Here is a 17676-nt window from a genome sequence, read left to right as displayed (position 1 = left end):
GTCCATTTTAACATTTTCAAGCGCATACTATTTCAGTCAAATTTATCCTCCATTATTCGAATAAGAGAAACAAGTTTAAACATCATAAGAGTTCTGATCTCAAGCTGCAAAAAGAAAGAAGGAAGCAATTTATATACTAGTTTCTGGCTGATTGAACTGCTTGCACAGTAGCGATTAGCTGGGCCATCACATTGGCATACTGAACCGCTGTGTGTTGAGAAGTATAGTAATCCGACAGTCCATATTCTGCAAAGTTGGGTTCTATGTGCATGAAACGACCAGGTAGGGAGCTTTTTGACATGGCTTCTTGCCATACCTCGAAAAACTCCTCCATCACCTGTTTTGATTTCTCCATTGAAGAAATTGGCAGATACTCAATCTGCAATATACAGGTTTAAACATAGGAATAGTGAACGGTCTCAAGTGTTCAAAATGTTTCATTGGAAGAGCAACAAACAGCAGCCAAAAAGTATAACATGTGTGCACATTTGACATACAGATTCTACTTGAATATGAGTCAGTCCTGCTTTCCAAATTCAACAGTACTTCCAATATGATGTTCATCGTAATAGATTCGAAACAAATTACAGAATTGAATCGAGATTTGCTAGAGAAGTGTCAAGGTTCCAACTTCAGCATGAAAGCAAGCCATCTCAGAGAAGTTTCAAATAAAGAACATGGCAAAATGTTTTTGAGACGAGAGAAATTGGCATCTTTCTTTGCTTTATTTGTTTCAGGATGAGCACCACACTAGGGAATTGAGCCCAAGCAAAGGCTACATATTATAATCAAGCATCCAGGTGAACTGGAAGACACTTTCTAAACTTAATAAACTCTTTGGGAGGAATTTACCCAGAAAGCGTGAAGATCACAATAACGAACTTCCATAACTATGCCTACGTAGGCTTTTGCAAAGATATCCTAATCAGATCTTACTACTTCTCGACATAAGATCCTTCACTACAGAGCCTACTGATTAGTTATTTGATGCCTTTTCCTTCTACTTCATTGTTCTCGAGTTGAGTTGAGAACAATGTTGAGGATTGTTGGGGGAGGAGTCCCACATCGACTAATTAAGGAGTTGATCATGGGTTTATAAGGAACTACATTTCCATTGGTACGAGACATTTTGGAGAAACCAAAAGCAAAGTCATGAGAGCTTATGCTCAAAGTGGACAATATCATACCATTGTAGAGAATTGTGGTTCCTAACATGGTATCAGAGTCACGCCCTTGTCAATAGAATCCTCAAATGTCGAATAAAGAAGTTGTGAGTCTCGAAGATATAGTCAAAAGTTACTCAAGTGTCAAACAAAGGGTGAAATTTATTCGAGGGCTCCAGAGAAGGAGTCGAGCCTCAATTAAGGGAAGGTTGTTTGAGGGCTCTATAGACCTTAGAGGAGGCTCTATGATGTACTTTGCTGGAGGGGAGGATTATTGGGATAGAAATCCCGCGTCAGCTAATTAAGGAGTGGTTGGTTTATAAGGAAATACATCTCCATTGGTATGAGGCCTTTTGGAGAAATTAAAGGCAAAGCGATGAGAGCTTACGCTCAAAGTGGACAATACCATACCATTCTGAAAAGTCGTGGAAACAAACCACAGAGGCCAAACAGCTCATAGGAAAAGAAACTGCTCGCTCAGATACAAAAACAAGGCATAAAAAAAAAAAACCCAACAAGAAGAACGTGCAATAACACATGAGCAGAGTTGACATGAAAAGATGAAATGAGGCTTACCTCCATGACAATTCCTCTCAAATTCTCGGAATTGTTGGGAACAACTTTTCCAACTCTTAGTTGGAAATCCCCTAATTGGTACTGGAACCCCTACAAAACCAACAAGGCAAACTGTATGTAACCAAAGATTTATCCATCTCACACGACTATAAACAAAAGGGCAGAAGAACAGAGACGAGAAAGCTACAAAAATCAATTTCAAATTTGAATTTCTGGACATGGGGAAATGAAGAATGCATCAGAACTAGAAAAGCCTGGGTGGGTCAACCTCGAAATTGAGAGCAACGCGCAATTTGTAAGACTGCAGCTTCTCCATTATAGCCTGAATCGTAAAATCAGCTTCTAACACGATCCGTTGGCCACGAATTATGAGATAGTACTTGTTTGGTTGCTCCGGCACAGAAATTCCAAGAAAGTCGCGCGGGAACTCGCCCGCTGCTATGTTCGTATCTGTTGTTGACAGATTTAAGATTCATTTAGGTAATCAAATCCCGAAAAACGTCTCTACAAAAAGAATGCGATCACCTCTTAAGATGGGTTTGTAGAATGTAAGAGTAGCTTTCCACTTGCCCCCTTTAACGCCATGGATACTCTCAACACACTGCGAAACCTCGTTGAGTATCTGACTGTTAACAGTGCTGCCGGCATTCGGTTGCCAATGCAAAACCCTAATCAAAGAACAACGAAGAAAGGAGATCAAGAAACAAATCCACAAGAAATAACGAGCACTTTTTTGATGGGGGTTTCCGGGGTTTTACCATTTTAGCGGCATACTTCCAGTCGTACAAAGCCGCAGCAAAACAACGGAGATGAGGCGGTTCGGAGCAGATTAGGCACAATTTGCAACTTTCACGGAAAGCCCAATTGAAAGAATAAATACCCCTGCCAGCCCAAACTTGAGTCCTTGCCCGTTGCCATGCCCTTCGGGGATCCATACAATTCTACTGGATCTCAAAAAGAACAATAAACAAATAAATAAAAACATTTGTTCCCTGTTTAATGGACAGTGGAGGTGACAACGGTGGAACCTCTCTTCCAATATCTGAAGGGCCACCACTTTGACCATATGCTTTTACACCATTGCTTAGTCCAGTCTTTTCTTGTTAAATACCTTCAGAATTGAGGTCTTTAAACCATATAGAGCTTCAAATAGTGGTTCTAAAAAATGGCAATCAAATCAATGTGGTTAAAGGTAGCTTTTTTTCTTCCAAGTTTTCACAAATAAGAGAAATAGAGACAATCCTCTATTTCCCTTCTTGTTCTACTCCCACGACAAGCTACCAATTTGGCTCCATTTTAGCATGAAACTACAAGTAAACTGAAAAGGGTCACAAGCAAAATGAATCAAAACAGTTGCCTTGAGAGAAAGGAAGAGAAGAAAAGGTACATATTTGTCTAAGAGGAGTTGTTTGTGTGGGGCTGCATAGAGAGTGAGACAGGCGTAGGGTGCCCAGTTTCCATATCCTGCAGTTACATACTAATTGATTTGGAAGCTTTCCAACACTCTCAAAAAGGACCTTTGTCCTGTTTCTTTTTATACCGATACAAGTCCACCAGATATTGTTCTTTTCGGATCTTCCCACTCAAGGTTTAACCTTCAGAGTTACACAATGAAATCACCGAACCGATGATCTAGACAGTGTGCTCTTTAAACTTTCCCTAAATCAAATTAAGATTAAGAGCCTATTTGGTACGCCTTTCTAAATGCTGAAAAAGTAGAAGAGAAAGGGGTGAGAGAGAGAGAGAAAGCAGGAATCAAGGTGGTCCGTTGGGGGCCCTCTCCCATTATTATTATTACAAGACAACAGACATAGAAGGTTGAGCCAAGCCCAGAAGACAGATGGCCAGGACGCTTACCTTAGCATTCTATCAGACCTCTCTGACACATCATTCATCATCTAACTATTTATGCATTGAAGTGGATGGGGCACACCGCATTCAAACACACTCTTTGGATCCTTTTTATGGAACTAACCACTGTTCTCTTCAACTTCAACTTCAACAAACATACAAACAAATCCACTTACCCTTCAACCCCATGCATACACTACCCTTTCATTTCTTTCACTTTACATTTTTGGACATTAGTCGTCAAAGAAAATCAATCAAACAAACAAACAAAACTTATTTGTAATGCATTTTGGTAACAGCTGGGTCATGGATCCCAAATACAAACCAAAAGTCTTTCCTTGTTTCTCACTAAATGCACAATGGAATCAGATAAAAAGGTCATCAGTTTTCATTATGCTTATTGGAACCGAAAATGGAGGAGAAGTCATGCTGCGACGAGTTAAGAATAGACATTGAAAGCCGAGTTTCAGAAACTGAGCCAGTATTGGATGACTTATCATCCAAATCAACCCACGACTCCCTGTCTTTAGGAGACCATTCACCAAAGAAGTGATGCATAGTCTTCTCCGGTTTCTCCCTGTCCATCTTACTCTGCATCTCATTATATTTTCCCACCGCGTAGTAATGCTCGTCTTGCTTCACTTGCTTAGGGGAACCGCCAAAGCTCTGCAGCTGCAAGTAAGAAGAGTAGTCACCTTGTAAAGCTGAGCAGTTCTTGTGTCTGGGGGATGAGGAAGAACAACTCATTGTCAGAGGAGTTAGCTGCCAGGGATCTTCCATAGACGAAGCAGAGAAGCCTCTCATGTTCCCAGAATGTTCTTCTGATACAAATGGATGCTTATCAACATCTTCCTTCGCCCCATAGACATACCTATTTCTTCTTCTCGGTTACAAGAAGGTAAAATCATCAGTCAAGTCTCAAAACAAACTATCTCGGAAACAGAAAGAAGTGTTTTTGTGCAAACCTGTAATCTGCAGGAGGGTCCAGAAGTAAGGATGGGTTGGAGTTGTGCTGAAAATGGGCAGAACCAGGGGGCCTAGAGAAGGAGCCATGTTGATAGAGAAAAGGGTGAGGAGGAGGAGGAGTATTGAAACAAGAATGGGTATGGATTTCAGAGGGAAATGAGTTGGTGCTGAGTGAAGCGGTGGAGTTGTGGGTGATGGAGGAGATGGGTGGGGTAGATGGATTAGAGGTTAGAGCAGTTATTGTTGCTGTCGGTTTCAAAACTTCCACAGGCTTTCTTGAACGGTTTTTGCCTCTGTGCATATGTCTCTCACAGTATTTAGAATCTGGATATGCCTCTTTGGAGCATCTCCATTTTTTGCCGTCTGTTCTTCTGCACCTTCCAGGCTCTGGGTCGATTTTCCTCCCCGAACCCATCTGCACGAAGTTCCATCCAACTGCACACACACAATATAAACCCAAAACTTGGGCATCATAATGAATGATACGGGTCAAAACAGAAGAATAGGAAGTGTTACCGTCTGGATATTGGTGGGGAAAGAGCCTGGAAATGAAAGGAGTGTCCAAAGAGGATCTCTTCATGGTGTAGAGCAGATCAGGAGGGACGGGGATGCCGGAGACCATGTACTTGAAGATGAGGGCTTGGTGTTCTAGCTCTTGCCATTGAGCTGCAGTGAATGGGAGCCTGTTTCGTGCGCTCATTTCTTGAGTTTTTCTTCAGTGAAGAAGAAGGAGAAATGTTGAAGGGCCAGGGAGGAGTGGAATAGGTATATTTATTTGAGGGACCATTGGGGGGTGCAGAATCTTGTGTGAATGTTTAAAACTAATGGTTCTGATTATAATGCCGGATGCTCACTCCTCAGTCCTCTGTTTCTTTCTCTCTCTGCTCATAATATTATGACTGCAACGCTCTGCAGCTTCTGGTTCTGCCTGCCAACCCTTGTCTCTGACATCTCTACGGAAATCCACAAGATAAAGGCAACGAAAATAATAAACAAAACAAAAGGAAAAGGAAATTTATTTACAAGCATGTATGAGACAGACTAAAAGAGTTGGAGTCTGAAGCTAAATGCCTGCCTGCACCTGAAAAACTTTGTACGCTTTAAGCTTTTACTGCAACTACCAACTCTGTTTACTTTTTCTGTTCATTTACCCCGGAGCTTCAGACTATATCCCACTGCCCCCCACTTACCGTTTTCCTTTTTCCTTTTTTCCATTACAACTGTCCCTTTCTTTTCCTTTGCGTTTTCCTTGGTTGCTTCATTTTAGCCTCTTGCTTTAGGATTAAACAGCGATCGAGTTGACTGACAAACATTGGAAAAGCAACCGCATTTTGCCATTAGTTGATGGGGGTGTTGTTCAAATCCAACCTTTGTTTAATGCATTAAAAGTTGGATGTTTTCTATAAAACCAACCCAAACGCAGTCCCTGTCCCTGTCCGTCTCTGTCTCTGTCTCTCCTTGGGATATGTACGAAACAGGAGCAGAGCTCGAGGCATTCAGTCAAGCCAACCAGGTCCTTACTGTACCTTGCAATCCTCGAAACAAAAAAACGAAGCAAAGCAGTGGCTGCAATCTGTAATAAATATCATGCTTTGCTCTTTCCCTATCATTTTATTGTCTATGAAATACAGTCCACTTTCATCTACGTTTCTTAAAATGCTAAAACTACTACAAACATCCAATGTCGTAGAAATGTCTAGGAAACGAAGAAACCGGAGAGTATGAGGTGGAGACATTTCCTGCCTAGAAAATTGGAACTTATGGATTAAAAAGGAGAAGAAAATGAATCATTTGTAGTATATAAATTATACATCATTGAACTTGCGTTCATCAGTTCATGTGGTAGCGGGGATCATTCCTTCTGGAAGAACGAGAGAACGAGATCGGTATGCACAGAGAACAACTGTGTGTCCACAAAAAGCTGCTCACCACAATAGAGACAACAAACCACTTGTTAGCCAGTTTTCAAAAATATAAGATCAATACTCTAGAAAACCTATGCAGGTGATTGACTACCTTCAAAAATGGCCGATCACGGCTTGGGAACGACTCAATGAAGCTCTCCTTCAACAGTAATGAAACCTAACAGAACAAAGCGATTAGCTATTAGTAGCCTATCACAAGTTCATACAACAAATCAAGTATATCCCCTACATGCTCATGAACCCAGTTTTGAACGCTCACTTTTCCTCGTTTAAATTGAGCCGTGCAACAATACAGTTCCTAATCGATGGATATCTATACAACCCAAGAAGGCAGCAGATGATTACAAATTGGCTAACAACTTCAAAAGAGATTGCAAACCCACCTTATCGTCATTCGATTGTACGTTAGTAATCGTATGTGAACGGAGGTTAGCGCAGAGAGAGTCCAAGTATAATCTTAGCACTTTTAGGAAACCCCTGGCGGCTTCAACCTGTACGCAATAAACAAATTAAAGAAATTTACAACGACGCATATACCTGCGAAAAAACTTTCTTACCTGCACATCAGTGCATTCAAGCACTGGCCTCTTTCTCCCTAAATAACTTTCTCCAACTAGATCCGCGTGATACGGTCTTAACGATGAGAATAACTCCTTTTGTTTTGGCAGCTGAGGTATTGTTGGGGCCTTGACCTGTCATGTTCAATAGTAGTGCAAATCAAATGCCTATTCACAGCAAGCTAATAACTCATAAAAATTTGTATGAAGATCAAAATTCTGGAAAAATGTAGAGACCTGGTTCTTGTTCACATCAACCAAAATGGCATTGGTCAGCTTCGACTGTACTTCACTGGTTTTATTTTTCACACCGACCTACTTAAAAGTTCCCATATAAGTAATCAATAAGAAAAATACCAGAAATAGCTGTGAGAAACAACCAGAAACAAAATGCTTACAATGTAAGGAACAGGGGCATCCAAAAAGTCCAGCATGTCATTTGGTAACACCTGAGTGATTATGTTCATGAATCATGACAGTTGAGACGTTCAGAAGCCAATAAACACAAATATCTTCCAAAACAAGAGATAAATCACAGGACGATAATTATCAGAGATCAGAAATCATACTGGCATCAGCAAGCTTTGCCACTGGTAGGGACGAATCATAGGGATAATCGATAAAACTGAAGCAGATAGGATACCCTGCATGTTGTATGAGTTACTCTCACATGCATATTAAATAACTTCACTAACGAGACCTCCAATCAACAGCCAAATTGAACACCGTAATCAGACCAGAACAAACACGAAGCAAGAAAAATCATGTACCAGATTGGAACAAACGATCACGATCTGCTTCTCCAGCAGCACTCCAGCTAAAATTGATAAAATCTGTGGACAGATGAATTTATATGGCTCAAGTTGTCAGCAATATTAGTAACAATCAGTATTCCATCCCCCAGCCCCAGAAACTATGAGAAATGGGGGTCAGGGCTGACAATTCAAGGCTGCCCATATACTTACATGCTCGAGGCGTAAAGAACCACACATGCTTGCAACAGTCCATACTGACAAGGCATTTGCTTCTTCCTCTACCATGAGAGCGCCGTGTGCCTGAGAAATCAACAGGAGATAAAGCTAATCATGCCACAGAAGAGGGCATCGCTTTAACTTAAAAAGTGATTACCTCTGCTAATTCAAGACTTGTACTGCATAACCTTGGATCAATGGTCGAGCCAGCAACATGTAGAACTGTTTCGCCTGATCTGTAATACTCCATGGAATGCAGGTGCTCCAAAGGATGAAACTTAACAGAACAGCCCCTAGCAGGGTAAGACAACTGGTAATACTCGCATATGATTTGTAACGATCCATTCTTATTTTCCTGCAAATTCAGAAAAATTGAATTCTTAAAGAAAATGGCAAGAGAGGTACCTACAAAACCACAATTGTTAAATTTCTAGAACCTTGGCCCACTCAAGAATTTCAAGTAGGTCTGAGGAATCATCCTGGCCAGAAAACGATGCCTCCTCTGTCTCTGTGTCATCAGCATCACTCCTGAAATTTCTGTCTTCACTCGGAGACCCCTGAAAACTACATCATAGAAATTGAATGTTAAAAAAACCAGCTTAAAAATGAGTCAAACTCATTGCTGCAGTGTCACTCTGATTACGCTTAATGTAGAACATTTAACAAGTTGTTAATATTAGACAGAACGTTTCGAAACATTAATGTAAGTACAATAATCAGTTGTTAATCATATACCTTGAGGACGAATCAGAGCTTTCATATTGATAATAACGGAGGAGAGGAAGAACCGCATTTGGTAAACGCCTATCAATCGCTTGATTGTTTCTTGTAAAATCATCAACATCGATATCATGATTTTCCTTATGTACAGTAACAGATTCTGTTTTGGCAGTAACGACCTCTGGTTCTCGATCGAGTGTGACAACTATATCATCACTAATGCCCTTTTTTAGACATTGAAAATTTCCATTGTGCATTTGATGCTCAAGATGAGTTTCATCACTCATTATTCCTTGAGAATATTCCTCTTTTCCCTCGTGTCTGTCTTCAGCTGCACTCTGATCAAAAGTCATGCAACCGATGTCTTCCGCCAAATCTTCTTCATTGCTCAAATTCTCTGTGGATTCCAAATCCAAAATACCAATACCTTTTGTTAATCTTTGCAGCCTTTCTTCGGTGAAGATGCTACAGGAAAATTAATAAAAAATAAACAAAAAAATAAAATATTAGAAAATTGACATAAAAAAAAACAATTTAGTTTCACAATGAAAAGAAAAGGGGAAAAGCCATACATTCTCTTAAACTTCTTGAGAATGTATGTACTAAGTTTCGATATCATTAATCCAATTACCATCTTAAGCTATAACCACCAACACAAGATTATCATTGGCATCCAAATTTCAATCTAAATGTTTCTTTTATTAACATCAAACCATTTCACATTGGAAGTTAAAGAATAGAAATTTTACTATCCAGTATCCACACAAACAAAAGGTGGCACGAATTCCTAGCATATGAAAATGCCAACTCTCATATCAGTGCTCCCTGTGAAGCATTACAAAGGAAAATATAGATTTCAATCTGTAACCAAAACAACCAGAATTTTCGAGTATCCAAAAGCTCAAAGAAACCATTGTAGGTCTTTTTTCAGGGGGAGAAGAGAATCATTCTACATCTTAATATGGGGGAATATGGTATAAAAACATCAGAATGTTTGAAGTTCATACATATACCTATTCAACACACCAAAATGTAATTCGAAGAATGGCAAGCGAGATAGAATGCAATAGCATCTGCGTGTGGTTAGTATGTAACGGCTCAAGGATGAGTAGGAAGGTGCTTTCTCAGAAGCAGAAAGCAACCCAGATGGTTTCTGCACTAATTCTTCAACTAAAACACAGCATCCGTACAATGTTGAATCATCAGCAACCTGCAAAGCATAGTTTGCAAATGAGTGTTGTAGTTCCCTTACAGCTTTAGTTTTGCACTATTGCTTTGTGGCCTGTACTTTAGGGGTCCTATTTCAAATTCACTCTATGTATGTAAGGCGAACTTTTCCAATCCAATGGGGTAACAATTATGATGAAAATATGTAAGGTAGGAAGTACATAATTGTAGCCCCCACTCGCATAGGAGAGTTAACAATTGAAATTTCATAGTACCTGTAAGCGGAATACAAATGAGAGGTCACTTTGCTTGAAGTGTTCCTGCAAGTGCAACATAACGATCGGGACAAGTTACTAATACGTGTAGCTACAGCATGGTGACTCAAGTTAGAACAGAGATCTTTATTCAAACGCTAGTGTGCTAATTATATTACCAATGACAGAAACATGGTTGTGTTCTTAAATTATCCTCGAAATTTACACAGCTAATTGCCAAAATAATTAAAGACAAACTGATCTAAACTCCAATAAATATACTCTGTTTCTTTAAGTATTAAGCAACACTACCATGGATGCTCCTGCCAATTCATTTAATTTTGTGTTTAAAGTTCCAACCCATTTTCCAAAAAGAAAGTACCTGCCCAAGAAGAATCTCGTTGAACTCACTCATGGAAGGAGTTTTTTCGACAGCGTGAACCTGTAGTCACAAGATGAAAACTTAGGGAAGAAAGAAAGTGATCTGAGACTCTAAAGAACAATTTAGGAAGCAAGCAGACAATAGTGCTGCTAAGAAAACACTTTTTTTGGAGTTCCATTGATATGGTGAAATGTAAACAAGAAATCCGATCATGTTGTTGTAATGGCCCAAGCCCACCTATTGTCCTCTTTAGGCTTTCCCTTTCGGGCTTCTCCTCAAGGCTTTAAAATGTGTCTGCTAGGGAGAGATTTCCACACTCTTATAAAGGATGTTTCATTATCCTCCCCAACCAATGTGGGACATCACGGTTGTAATTACAAGGGACAGTTCCAATGAGCAGCTAGAGTGGATAAGTTTTAATTACAACAAGGTTAATTTAACTTGCTCCATGAAAGAGCAAGGAACGTAATGGAATCAAGAAACTTAGGAGTGTCTCATTTCTTGTAGGTGAAGATGTGATCATTCCACTCAAGCAGCACCATATCTACTTTGTCTTTTTAATGCACCAGATGGTAAATAATTGTGAAACAATGCACCTATCTGTTTTAAAATTGTGCATAATACATAAGAAAAGATTCAACAAGAAACCAACCTCCACACCTCCTGGAAAGCAGAATGAAAGAAGGTCCTTGTACTTGCACGGTAACTGTTTCTCTGGAGGGTAAACAAAAAGGACCTGACAGGGGATGAAAAATTCATAACTCAAGCAACGCAGGCAGGAAGGTCTTATTGATTTGTAGGACAAGTTTAAACCCACCTGTGGTTCAAGATGTGGTTCCACCCGAGATTGACTCTGACTATTATTAAGAGCAGTTCGCACTCTCCCGGAACCTTCAGACTTCCTTGCAACATACTGCCTTTGAAGTGCTTGAATGTCACAATTAGGGTGCAGCCCAACAACAACCATGCTCTCAAAAATCCTAGTCGGCTCCTTCTGAGATCGATGGTCCTGAAGTTTGGAGAAAGCTCAGACACGCAGCAAAAGATATGTTGGTGGAAAGCAATTGAGAAGAATGAAAAAACTAACCAAGTACTGCAGCTGGAAATTGGCCCATTGACGCTTCTGGGTAGTGAGAACTTCAGGATTGTAGGTTCCTGCAGTTTTGACTTGCGGAGGACTAGAAAAGCCTTTAAGAACTTTATTAACTTGACGCTGCAATCTCTGGAGTGGACTGTTGGTATCGTCGCCTTTTGAAGAATATATAACAGAAGGACGAGGAGAGCGAGCCTCGGATGCGGCAGCAGCAGCGGCAGCAGCCACAGCTCTTGCAACATCTTCAGTCGTCTGGAGGAAAAGTGAAGCACCCCAACGTGTGCTCCCTGTCTCTTCCTTCGTATCCATAACTAAAACCCTTCTCCCTTCTCCTCTCCTCCTACCCAAATATGCAACGTTTTAGCATAAAACAAACAATTACACGATTCTAAACAACACCCAATTTTACTAGGGATTGGGAATACGACTCCACACAGTGAATGAAATAAAGCTTTGCTGATGTACCCAAAAGCCACGAAGATATCCCCTTTTTTTGCACCGAACGTGAATCCCAAGCCGAACTTGACTGAGAAAGTGCCACAACAGAACCGCCTGATTCAATTTTCACAAATTACCCTCCTAAAGAAACTCATTGAATTCGCCGAAACCATTATTTGAAAATTCAAAAACCAAAACACCAGGAATATTCTTCGATTGTTGTATAAGAGAAATTAGCATCCAAAGCAAAACCCGAACATAATCAGAAGCCGAAAGGAAAACAAAAAGAAACGAACCTTTGACGATGCCCCAATATACAATTGAAGAGGGAAATCGTTTAGACGGCCATAACAAAGCTATGCTCCACTAAGCGGTCAGCGAAGGAGAAGAAGATACAGAAAGAAGATGGCGAAGGGCGAGGGAAGGGAAATTGGGCACACAGTAATATTATATTTAATTTAATTAGCTGAATAAATTTTATTGATTTAGTAAAAGAAGAATAAAGGAAAGCAATCAAGGTTTTCCCTTTCCTCTACGAGTATTGAGACGAACAAAATAAGGAAGGGGAAAAGAAAACGTTTTTTAATCTTTTCTTCAGAGATGCAACGAAGGGTGGGTTTGTTCTTGCCGGTTGCATCCGAAGGCATTCCATTCGAAGGAGAAAAAACAAGGAAATTCAATAAAGTAAGAAAATTTCAATCGTTTTCATCACTGTGAAAGGTCCCATAAGGAAGATTCTAAATAATTAAAGTTTTAATTCCGTAAGGATACATTTTATTTTGATAATTTTGTGATCAGACTTGAAATTATTTAATTTTAGGAGATAAACAAGGGATGATCGTGAATGCGATAAAAGGGCTCCACTTCCTTAGCGGACCATGGCTTGCCTTATTTAATGACCCGAATCATTGTACCGCCATTCTTGGCACGTTTACTAAACATGCGTTATATGTTGGATCTTAGAATGGATTTGAGCTTGGTTGTTGTCTCGAAGGCCCAATAGAAGAGGGAGGCGTTGCGAGGAACGGCGGGAGCCATTGGAGAAGCCTGCAGGAGCTTGAAAGAAAGAAGGAAAGAAAAAGAATGATGATGGGCATGAAACAATCATTATTGAAAGCATGCGCAGAGAGACAACCCCAGTGCCAGCGCACATGTCATCCCAACGCGCAGATTTCCAACATTGGGTATGACTTTTGAGTGTCCAGACACGTCTCTTTTCACAATAATTGGTGCCTTTGCTTTTTATTTGGCTATTCCAAACAGTATCACTTAGCAACCAAAGGATGTTTGATTTGGAACCACCGGATTCCCAATTTCCTGCTGCTACTGCTACTGCTTTGAAGGATTTGAAGCCCTTGTCCTGTTGTATTTAGTTATGGAATAGATCTCATCCGAACACCACATTCCAATACAAAGAGTCAAAAGAGGTGTAGAAAACGATCCATCTTCTAGTCAACAACACCGAATCAAATCCATCTAAACCAGAGTATTCAGAATCAATGGAAAATATCAGAGTGGTACCAAAATGAAAGTTTATTGAGATTATGGTATCATTGTTTTGTATTTATGAATTATAATGCAGTTCCATTCAGCATCTGTATTACCCCTTAGGGGGCAGGTTGGATACATGCTATAATTGCTTGCGTTTCTATGGTATACTCAACGATCATAACTGCAACAAGCTCGATTAAATCTGACCTGATGTCGGCCTCTCGACGATGAAGTATTCTCTAACCAGAGACCTTTCCAAAATTTGAAAGTTTACAACGGTCGCTGTTGGTGGGGACGTGCCCAAATAAATAGTTAAACCTTTAACCTCTTCTTATGGAGTCGGAGGAGTCGAAGAGAATATAAGCCAATCCTTTTGGCCTCTACTTTTCTGTGGTTTTATCACAAATGCATCCTGGATACGGATTTGCATAAAAACTCTCCTCCAACTTTGGGAATTCTCCAGCCACTCTAAGATATGGAGCCCCAGCTCGATTTTTATGAAGCGCTTTCACTTTCGAACTGAATTTTTTCCACGATATCTTTCCTTCATCGAGGTTATCGACAAGTTTGACGAAATTCTCCCTGCGCCAACAACATTACGAAAACTATCATGCACTGTGAAGGGATTGAATGGGGTAGTTGAAGTTAAAAAGTTGTAAGATTACTTGTCTGGACTTATGGTCTTCTTGAAGCCCTCAAAACGCCTGTGACCTTGAATTGCCTTCGCCATATTGCCATCATATGTATAGATAAAAACATCGCTTTGAAGGGCTACGACGTAGTCGATGCCAGCTAACATGTTCTGGTGATTCTTGAAAGGATTCAACTCATCTTCTGTGGAGAGTGTAGAATGGGAATATATATTGGGGAAATGATCCTTAAGATATTGCATACTTCCATTTCCATAAGCCTCACCAGCTACCAAATATATTCTGGTGCTGGAAGGAAACCCCAAGCCTCTGAGCAAAAGAGAAGTCTCCCTTGGGGTCAGCGGGCAGCCACCGAGCAACCTTCTCTCCGTCCCGTTGATTTCCTTCTCTTTCCAATGGGCAACTTCATAACGCATTCTACGCAGCTCATCGTCTTCGGCTGTTGTCAAATTATGACTGCACCCTGTAAATGCCAGCATATCCTTCTCATACCTATAATAACAAGAACATGGTATCATTTTATGATATTGTTTCGTAGCAGACGAAGAATATAGAAAGGTAAACAGGAAAATTTTGGAAGCTTATCAAACGCAACGCTTGCCTCAAATGAAGAGCAATATAAAGGCTTCCATTCTGTCGCATTCTAGAGACCAAGGTGTTCCCCAGCTCTTCAATTGGAGATGAATATTTCAATGCTTCGAAATTGACACGACATCTCAACTTCTGTATAGAACTCGAGAGACCATTGTTAGCCAGCCGGGAATCCGTGTGAGTAAAATACATCACCTTATGCTGCTTCAGCAGTGGTAGGACCTCTGCTTTATAGTAACCAGTCTGATAGGAATTAAAGAGTTGTTACACGGACAGTCGACAAGCTGAAGTGTTTAAATTGGATTAAGCTACATTACACTAAATGAAACATGCCATGAAGAAGAAGAAAAGAATTTCTGTAACGGCCCAAGCTCACTGCTAGCAGATATTGTCCTCTTTAAGCTTTCCCTTTCAGATTTCCCCTCAAGGTTTTTAAAACGCGTCTGCTAGAGAAACCGTTCTCCACCCCAACCGATGTGGGATTTCACAATCCCTTTCTAAACCATTCAACATAAAAATACACAACAAAAGGTTTGATCTTAATGAATGACGCAAACAAGATAGTTAGATCCTCAAAACATGGCTCATTTCGTGTTGCTAGAATACAATGATAAACAATCAAAACATGGTTAAGAATGATGACCTTGGACCAAGAAATTGGTGTTTTGTTGAAGGGCACTAATTCGGCGTACGCGGGTGGTAGTGTCTCTACTATATGAACATCGTTCTCCAATGTCTGAAGAAAGTGTTGCCAATTGAACAGATCTTTAAAGCCACTACAAACACAGATATCAACTCAGTTATAACACATTGATGCCAAGTCCAGCATTATTCACATAAAAGATGTGTGCAAGCTTCGAGATATTAGAACATTAACATGATTGCACGAAACCTTTCATCTGCCCAATAAGACTTATGATCGAGCGAAGGAAGGACGAGCACTGCTTTCATAACCTTTGCAATCACAACCATATCACAGATCTACACCATAGAAAGATATCAGAAAATAGTTGGTTTTTAAAATAGCCTATGACACTAGAAAGCAGAAGAACTAGACCCCAAATCTCATCTGATTCAAGCCACCGTTGGCATTTACGAGAATGTATCCATTCGTCTTCGCATCTAGCTCTGCAGAAATAGAGAAAATGGAAGGCGATAAACTTAAAGCCTAAATTTATAAACACTATTTACACGTTCCAACGAAAATGGACAAGCAACTATTTGTAGATTAGCAGAACATACTTTTGTGGCGCCTTCCCTCGTCGATGCAAGGAGCAAAATTCTCGCTGTCGGGTTTCGTCCAGATTTCTGAATACTGCAATCAGTTTGATAGGGTAAGAAATATTTCAATTCTCATCCGTCTGGTCTTGTTGTTTATAATAAGATCAACAAAAACCAGATGGAGTTAATGAGCCAATCATAGAACTTTTTAATCTCGGGTTCCTCACTTACCTCCACACCATTTTGACTCCCGACTACACGTGATTCCATCATCGGAGTTCGCTCCATACTACTTTCCCCTTCCCTATATCTAAGATTATGAGATTTCTGATCCACTTGATTTCTACTTGTAATGGAGTCGGGTTTATCCTATATAAAGGATAAAATGTTTAGGTAAGAAGAGCTGTGGATCAAGTATGGTAAACAAACACATATATTCGATCCCACTTAAGTTTCTCATTCTTAACATGGTATCAAAGCATCAACTGGAAAAATAGAGGCTTGCACATAAAGTAAAACAAGTCAAAACTATAAATTTCGATCAACCTGATGTGATTCATTGGTCTCGATGACTGATCCAAACCAACCATTCATGCAGATCTTGAGAATACCCAGAAACAAGCAAAGACCACAGAACATCATGAACATCAAATGTCCCAGTTTCCTTTTCTCCCTTAGCCTAAAGTCCAGAGAAACAAAACCAGGATTTAACAAACTTTTAGCAGCAACACCCCCGTGAGTTCTCTGGCTAACATGTTGACCTGTCTTCCGTTCCAAACCGGATTCAAAGCCATCCACTAGAACCGTGCTTCTGAAAGCTTCTGATCTGGGTGAGTTCACAGGAAGATCAATCTCATGATGGCTACTAAGCCCATTATTTTGGATGGTGTTGGAATTAGTGCTATTATTAATGTCATTGCTGTTGTTGTTACGCTTGAAGGAGTGTGCACGACGAGTTATAGGACCCGAGAACCGTGGGCTGTTGACCCGTTGAGAAACGCCATCGTTGCTGTTGTGGTGGCGCTGTGGAACCATGATCTCTGCCCCCACCCCTAATGTTGATTATAGTTATGATATCACCATCAAACAGCAAGAACAACTTTGGAGCCTCTTGCTTGCAGTCTCTTCTGCAGCATTCAACATAACACTTCAAAACTGGCAAACCCCACTTTCGATGATCTGATTACCAATGGATATAAATAAGTACAAGTTAATGCTTATAACCAAAAACAGAGGACAAAATGTAAGAGAGACTAAAAAATATACCCCCTCTTCGATTTGCTTCTTCTCAATCTAACCTGAACAGCCCCTTTTCAAGTTGCGGCAACCCCTCCACCAAATCTCATACTTCATTCATCAAAACCACTACACAACCCTTCAATCATTGATCCTCCGCCCACCCACCAAATACTCCATCAAAGCTAATCTAATTATGTTAATACAAAGCCTTGAAGACAGATGCATACCTTGGGTCGGCGATAAGAATACGAATGAGACGAAGGGATCACAGAGAGAGAATGGTTTAGGAGCACTAATGGAGGATGCCCAATATGGATTTTGGAGAGTGGGGTCTGAGGAAATGGACTGAGGTCAGACCCTGACCCTTCCAGGAAATCAGCTTAGATCTTTCTTCTCTTTTTTTTTTTTTTTTTTTTTTTTT

At 40.2% G+C, this 17676-nt stretch overlaps 4 protein-coding genes across 10 annotated transcripts; all 4 read right to left on the bottom strand.

The window, feature by feature from the left end:
* Positions 1-30: 30 nt before the first annotated feature.
* On the bottom strand, positions 31-2655 carry LOC111450720 (mediator of RNA polymerase II transcription subunit 20a-like). Its single transcript, XM_023090977.1, has 5 exons — positions 2498-2655; positions 2265-2407; positions 2008-2189; positions 1740-1829; positions 31-379 (listed from the first exon to the last, which is right to left on the bottom strand). The coding sequence occupies exons 1-5, from the start codon at positions 2509-2511 to the stop codon at positions 137-139; spliced, it is 672 nt and encodes a 223-aa protein (XP_022946745.1). The 5' UTR covers positions 2512-2655; the 3' UTR covers positions 31-136.
* An 857-nt stretch (positions 2656-3512) lies between these two features.
* On the bottom strand, positions 3513-6042 carry LOC111450713 (growth-regulating factor 5-like). 2 transcript variants are annotated; one of them, XM_023090964.1, is made up of 3 exons: positions 5073-6042; positions 4556-4991; positions 3513-4470 (listed from the first exon to the last, which is right to left on the bottom strand). In XM_023090964.1, the coding sequence occupies exons 1-3, from the start codon at positions 5254-5256 to the stop codon at positions 3972-3974; spliced, it is 1119 nt and encodes a 372-aa protein (XP_022946732.1). In that variant the 5' UTR covers positions 5257-6042; the 3' UTR covers positions 3513-3971. The 2 variants fall into 2 exon arrangements, with proteins under 2 accessions (XP_022946732.1, XP_022946731.1); XM_023090963.1 differs by having other exon boundaries at positions 4556-6042.
* Positions 6043-6132: 90 nt separating this feature from the next.
* Positions 6133-12789, bottom strand: LOC111450708. 3 transcript variants are annotated; one of them, XM_023090948.1, is made up of 20 exons: positions 12360-12789; positions 12091-12177; positions 11620-11965; positions 11350-11541; positions 11185-11268; positions 10533-10592; positions 10172-10216; positions 9743-9939; positions 8745-9194; positions 8447-8573; positions 8167-8364; positions 8004-8093; positions 7809-7871; positions 7608-7682; positions 7437-7487; positions 7276-7353; positions 7039-7173; positions 6865-6972; positions 6573-6638; positions 6133-6477 (listed from the first exon to the last, which is right to left on the bottom strand). In XM_023090948.1, the coding sequence occupies exons 3-20, from the start codon at positions 11932-11934 to the stop codon at positions 6409-6411; spliced, it is 2403 nt and encodes an 800-aa protein (XP_022946716.1). In that variant the 5' UTR covers positions 11935-11965; positions 12091-12177; positions 12360-12789; the 3' UTR covers positions 6133-6408. The 3 variants fall into 3 exon arrangements, with proteins under 3 accessions (XP_022946716.1, XP_022946718.1, XP_022946719.1); XM_023090950.1 differs by having other exon boundaries at positions 12091-12151; XM_023090951.1 differs by lacking the exon at positions 12091-12177.
* Positions 12790-13578: 789 nt separating this feature from the next.
* LOC111450709 (O-fucosyltransferase 35) lies at positions 13579-17654 on the bottom strand. Of its 4 annotated transcripts, none has more exons than XM_023090953.1 (11): positions 17483-17654; positions 17283-17391; positions 16563-17195; positions 16248-16385; positions 16038-16110; positions 15853-15923; positions 15688-15776; positions 15439-15571; positions 14806-15038; positions 14220-14696; positions 13579-14136 (listed from the first exon to the last, which is right to left on the bottom strand). In XM_023090953.1, the coding sequence occupies exons 3-11, from the start codon at positions 17049-17051 to the stop codon at positions 13935-13937; spliced, it is 1905 nt and encodes a 634-aa protein (XP_022946721.1). In that variant the 5' UTR covers positions 17052-17195; positions 17283-17391; positions 17483-17654; the 3' UTR covers positions 13579-13934. The 4 variants fall into 4 exon arrangements, with proteins under 4 accessions (XP_022946721.1, XP_022946720.1, XP_022946722.1 ...); XM_023090952.1 differs by having other exon boundaries at positions 17283-17381; XM_023090954.1 differs by having other exon boundaries at positions 17283-17363.
* Between the last annotated feature and the right edge of the window lie 22 nt (positions 17655-17676).

The sequence above is a fragment of the Cucurbita moschata genome, unplaced genomic scaffold (genome assembly GCF_002738365.1).
Source record: "Cucurbita moschata cultivar Rifu unplaced genomic scaffold, Cmos_1.0 Cmo_Scf00012, whole genome shotgun sequence".
In the NCBI taxonomy this organism is placed as follows: domain Eukaryota; kingdom Viridiplantae; phylum Streptophyta; class Magnoliopsida; order Cucurbitales; family Cucurbitaceae; genus Cucurbita; species Cucurbita moschata.
This window is presented reverse-complemented; position numbering and strand designations above follow the sequence as displayed.

Coding starts and splice junctions, on each gene's coding strand:
- LOC111450720 (XM_023090977.1), bottom strand. Junction 2,190..2,264: donor CTACAAACCCATCTTAAGAG/GTGATCGCATTC, acceptor TGTCAACAACAG/ATACGAACATAGCAGCGGGC. Junction 1,830..2,007: donor GCGTTGCTCTCAATTTCGAG/GTTGACCCACCC, acceptor TTGGTTTTGTAG/GGGTTCCAGTACCAATTAGG.
- LOC111450713 (XM_023090963.1), bottom strand. CDS start 5,256: ATGAGCGCACGAAACAGGCTCCCATTCACTGCAGCTCAATGGCAAGAG. Junction 4,471..4,555: donor GACCCTCCTGCAGATTACAG/GTTTGCACAAAA, acceptor GTAACCGAGAAG/AAGAAATAGGTATGTCTATG.
- LOC111450708 (XM_023090948.1), bottom strand. CDS start 11,934: ATGGATACGAAGGAAGAGACAGGGAGCACACGTTGGGGTGCTTCACTT. Junction 10,217..10,532: donor ACGAGATTCTTCTTGGGCAG/GTACTTTCTTTT, acceptor TTGCACTTGCAG/GAACACTTCAAGCAAAGTGA. Junction 9,195..9,742: donor CATTTTGGTGTGTTGAATAG/GTATATGTATGA, acceptor ATTTTCCTGTAG/CATCTTCACCGAAGAAAGGC.
- LOC111450709 (XM_023090953.1), bottom strand. CDS start 17,051: ATGGTTCCACAGCGCCACCACAACAGCAACGATGGCGTTTCTCAACGG. Junction 16,111..16,247: donor GGAGTCAAAATGGTGTGGAG/GTAAGTGAGGAA, acceptor AACTGATTGCAG/TATTCAGAAATCTGGACGAA. Junction 15,777..15,852: donor TGAATCAGATGAGATTTGGG/GTCTAGTTCTTC, acceptor TCTATGGTGTAG/ATCTGTGATATGGTTGTGAT.